This window comes from Corvus brachyrhynchos, unplaced genomic scaffold (genome assembly GCF_000691975.1).
Source record: "Corvus brachyrhynchos isolate BGI_N302 unplaced genomic scaffold, ASM69197v1 scaffold334, whole genome shotgun sequence".
In the NCBI taxonomy this organism is placed as follows: domain Eukaryota; kingdom Metazoa; phylum Chordata; class Aves; order Passeriformes; family Corvidae; genus Corvus; species Corvus brachyrhynchos.
The window spans coordinates 2,077,100-2,081,267 of NW_008238316.1; the positions used below are offsets into that span (position 1 = coordinate 2,077,100).

Here is a 4,168-nt window from a genome sequence, read left to right on the forward strand (position 1 = left end):
CAGGAAAAAATCCTGTCCAACCCCACTGACTTTTCTGTGGGCAGCTACCATTCAAAGATTTCTTTTTATTCCATTTATTTCTTAACAAGAGCGTTTGCATTCAGGCATTAATGCAGGAAAGGGAAAAAAAAAAAACCAAACCCCCAAAAAGCAAAGAGCAAAGACAACAATTGACAAGCTCCTTCTCTTCAGGATTTGTCCTGTTTTTCCTTAGAAACATTTTGAAGGAAAGCATCTTTAGAAATGAGCTCTTAGTGTAGCAAATGGGATTTTAAAATGAGCATTTAATGTAGCAAATGGGATCTGAAAATGAGCATTTAATGTTCCATATGGGATTTTAGCTGAGTTTGAGACAGCTAAAGATGCCCAGAGCCCAAGTGGAAGACCCAGTGGGAAGCAACATTTTTTAAGGACCTTCCTACAGGTGCTCCAAGTGGAAGAAATTCTTTTCCTAAATTCAAACGGTAAGATTTTAAAAAATAAATATTTATTTGCTTGCCTTAGGCCTTTCCAATGAGTCCCAGGTTGTGTTCAAGCAGCTCAGCCACTGTGAGGGAACACTCCTTGGTTTCCTCCTCACATTGTTTGCTTTAAAATTAAAGCTGGGCAGGCTCTGCAGGACCTGAATCCAAATTAATCTCGACAATCTTCTGGAAAATCTCTATTAAAGCTCAGAGCTTAAAAGCTGAATGTGAGCACGGGGCCTGCTCTGGCAGCTCCCACCCCGGAGCTGATCCCACACTCACTCCTGGCGTTGTGGAAAGGCTTGTTAATGCTGGAACTGATGGGGTCTAAACCCCTAAAATAAAGCAGCAGGCTCTGTTTGCTCTCCTTTGTTGGTAATCATCAATGGAGACACCTGGAAAAAGCTTGGCTTTGCTGGCCACACTTTCCCAGCCGTGGGACATGTCCATGGAGCTCCCGGCCCTCTCCAGGGAAAGCCTCACCTCAGCAGAGGCTGGGAAGCCTGGCCAAGCACCTGAGCTTCGTTATTTCATGGGGACTATTGCCACTCCTGACTGAAAGGAGCCCAGTGGAATTCCAGCCCACAGGGACAGGCCGGGAGCTGGGATCTCCACCCGGCCGAGGACTGGTGGGGTGAGCTGGGCAGGACTCTGCTCCCAGCTCAAATCCCAGCTTGGATTAATTCCCTGGCCCTGGCTCTGGCTGAGCTGCGCTACAGCCACCCTCATCCCAGGGCATCAATCCCATGGGATCACCTTCCTGCTTCCACTTCCCTGGAGATCAGGCTGCGCTCACCCCCTGCTCCCAGGGAACGAGAGCAAGAGGAACAGGCTCAGGCTGTGCCAGGGGAGGTTCACATGGGCTGTTGGGAACAATTCTTCCAGGAAAGGCTGGCCAGGTGTTGGAAGGGGCTGTCCAGGGGCATGGTGGAGTCCCCGGTGTGGACTTAAAAATTTAAATTTAATTTATTAAATTCAAAGCCGTGTGGGTGTGGCACTTGGGGACATGGTCAGTGGTGGCCTCAGCAGTGCTGGGGAATGGTTGGGCTCGATGATCTCCAACCCAAAAGCTCCTGTGAATCACGTCTCCGTTATTTTTACATATATATATTTACATTATATATGGTATATAACACACATTTTAAATACCATCTATTTGTATAAACTAATATTTTGTTACTAATGGCATCACTAACATTTAGTATTAATAATTTTGTTGTTCCTTTTCCCTCGGTCCCTTTTTTCTCCAATACTAGTTGGGCCAAGCCTGGTATAGGAATGTCTTCATAATGTCTGAGCGGCACTGGGATGGCTGAAAGCACCACAGGGACCTGGGCCTTCCCTGTCCCTACAATTTGGGGATATTTCCTTCCCTTTGGGATCATTTTGGTGACATGAAACACCACCAGTTCCTCACTGCTGTGGCGCCGGATTGTATGGAATCATTTTCATGGGATGGTTTGGGTGGGAAGGGACCCCAAAGCCCATCCAGTGCCACCCCTGCCATGGGCAGGGACACCTCCCACTGTCCCAGGCTGCTCCAAGCCCCAGTGTCCAGCCTGGCCTTGGGCACTGCCAGGGATCCAGGGGCAGCCCCAGCTGCTCTGGGCACCCTGTGCCAGGGCCTGCCCACCCTCCCAGGGAACAATTCCTTCCCAATCTCCCATCCAGCCCTGCCCTCTGGCACTGGGAAGCCATTCCCTGTGTCCTGTCCCTCCATGCCTTGTCCCCAGTCCCTCTCCAGCTCTCCTGGAGCCCCTTTAGGCCCTGCAAGGGGCTCTGAGCTCTCCCTGGAGCCTTCTCCCCTCCAGGTGAACACCCCCAGCTCTCTCAATAATAGGGATTATTCATTATTGAACCTCTCCAAAGCTTAAATCTCTGAAGGAACTGAAGGAACCTTTGGGAAAATCAAGTTTAATGAGCAAAAGATTTGTTTTTCTGTCTTTATGTTTATGTTGCTCATCCAACTTCCATTTTACAGCAACCTGAACCTTTTCTTCTCTAGAAACTCCCATGTCGCTTTAGAAGCACAAGAACACACTCTGAATGGATCTGAACAAGTTTAAACCCCAGGTTTTTCCCTTGAAAGGGTGTGTTTCTGCAAAAACGTGTCTTTTCTGCCCCTCTGAATGATTCACATGAAAGCTTGTCTCTCACCCCCTGGCTCTGGGACTCTTTGCCAATGAATAACTCACAACAGGAATGAAACTCCCCCACAGCAAAGCTCCCCCTCCTCTCAGGAGTAAGGGCAAACAGCAAAGAAAAATCATCAGAATAACAGTAATAATAATAATAATTAAAACCAGAAGAGACGAGAAGAAAACAAATCAAATACTGCACTCACAAAAAAAATAAAATAAAAAGGCAAGAGAGGACGGCAGTTTCATGGGATTTTTGGATAAATAAACAAGTGCCATACCTTTTTAAAAATTCCATATACTCAGTATGCTTGATGAGGCCAGTCCTCATCATTATTGTTTGAAAACATTGCCGATCAATAGCCCAAAGTTTCACATTTACGAGAGCTGGAAAAAAAACAAGACAAGGGGAAAACGAGATTAGCAAAAACTGTCCAAATTCCTGTTGTGAACTGCGGAGGGAAACGATGGCATTGGTGAAAAGTGCGGGAACGGGGAGCGCTGCCAACCGGGGAAGGCAGCCGCTGGACAAGGGAGCAAGCATGCACGGAAAGGAGCAGCGGGGGAATCCTGGCTTGGGAGCTGGGTGCTGGGGGAAACACGGCCTGGAAGCAGCTGAGACAGGAGGAGAAATCAAGGAAGGCTGGAGGCGAGCAAGGATTCGGGGTCAGTTCGCCGCAACCTGAGCGATTTCGGGACATTTTTAGTGTGTTACCCAGCAAAGTCCATTGAGGTTTCACCCTGCTCCCAAATCAGACAACAATTCCTCCTTGAGCTCAAGGAAATTTCCAGCCCCAAGCCCTGTTACACCCTGATAATGAAACAGCTCCCAGCTGGGGAGGTTTTGAGTCATTCTTTTCCAGCTTTAGTTTTCAGGTCCCTGCTGAATTCCAAGACTTCTGAGTTACACACCGAACATCCCATCCCATTCTTCAGAGGCAAAGCTGCGTTGCAAAAACAGGGGAAAGCAGCGCATAACGGAGAGAAAAGAACCCCGAAAGGTCCAGTTTTCATCTCAGCTGTGCCTTAGACATTTGCATTACCCATAAATGCTTGAGTATGTACCGTTTATAACGGGGCTTCTCCTTAGAGAAACAGTTTGATTAAAGCTATTCCCAAGACCTCTACACTTGTATTAATTGCTTTTTTTGTCAGAGAGTAAATGCAATAAATTCCATCCCCACGCCCCCATTTGACTGCAGGAAACAGCACAGAGCAAAGAGACTTTCAGCAAAATATTTACAAATATTCTCACTGATAAGATCCACGAAATGAATGTGCTTTGATTTGCTGGTCCTTCAGCTCCCAAACCTCCTCCTTAATGAGTTTTTATCCCTAACTGCATTTGCAGGATGGAAAACCTTCCAAGTGCAAACTCAAAGATTTCCTCTTGAATTGCACGGCAGAAGAGCCTTTAAAGCCTCTTCTTGTTTTCAACTCAGAAACTTATCTTTTGGAGAAGCATTTTTAGTTTTATAATCAAGGCTGCACCTCCAGGCATGGGGACTTCAAACCTCCCTGGGCAGTTCCAAGGCCTGAGCACCCTTTCCATGCAGAAATTCCTGC

At 47.1% G+C, this 4,168-nt stretch overlaps 1 protein-coding gene across 1 annotated transcript in view; it reads right to left on the reverse strand.

The window, feature by feature from the left end:
• Positions 1-4,168, reverse strand: part of PRKG1 (protein kinase, cGMP-dependent, type I) — a 315,753-nt gene that overhangs the window by 140,611 nt on the left and 170,974 nt on the right. The window contains exon 3 of the mRNA XM_008633292.2: positions 2,884-2,989. Coding sequence (XP_008631514.2) covers positions 2,884-2,989 — 106 coding nt within the window. The remainder of the gene's footprint in view (positions 1-2,883; positions 2,990-4,168) is intronic.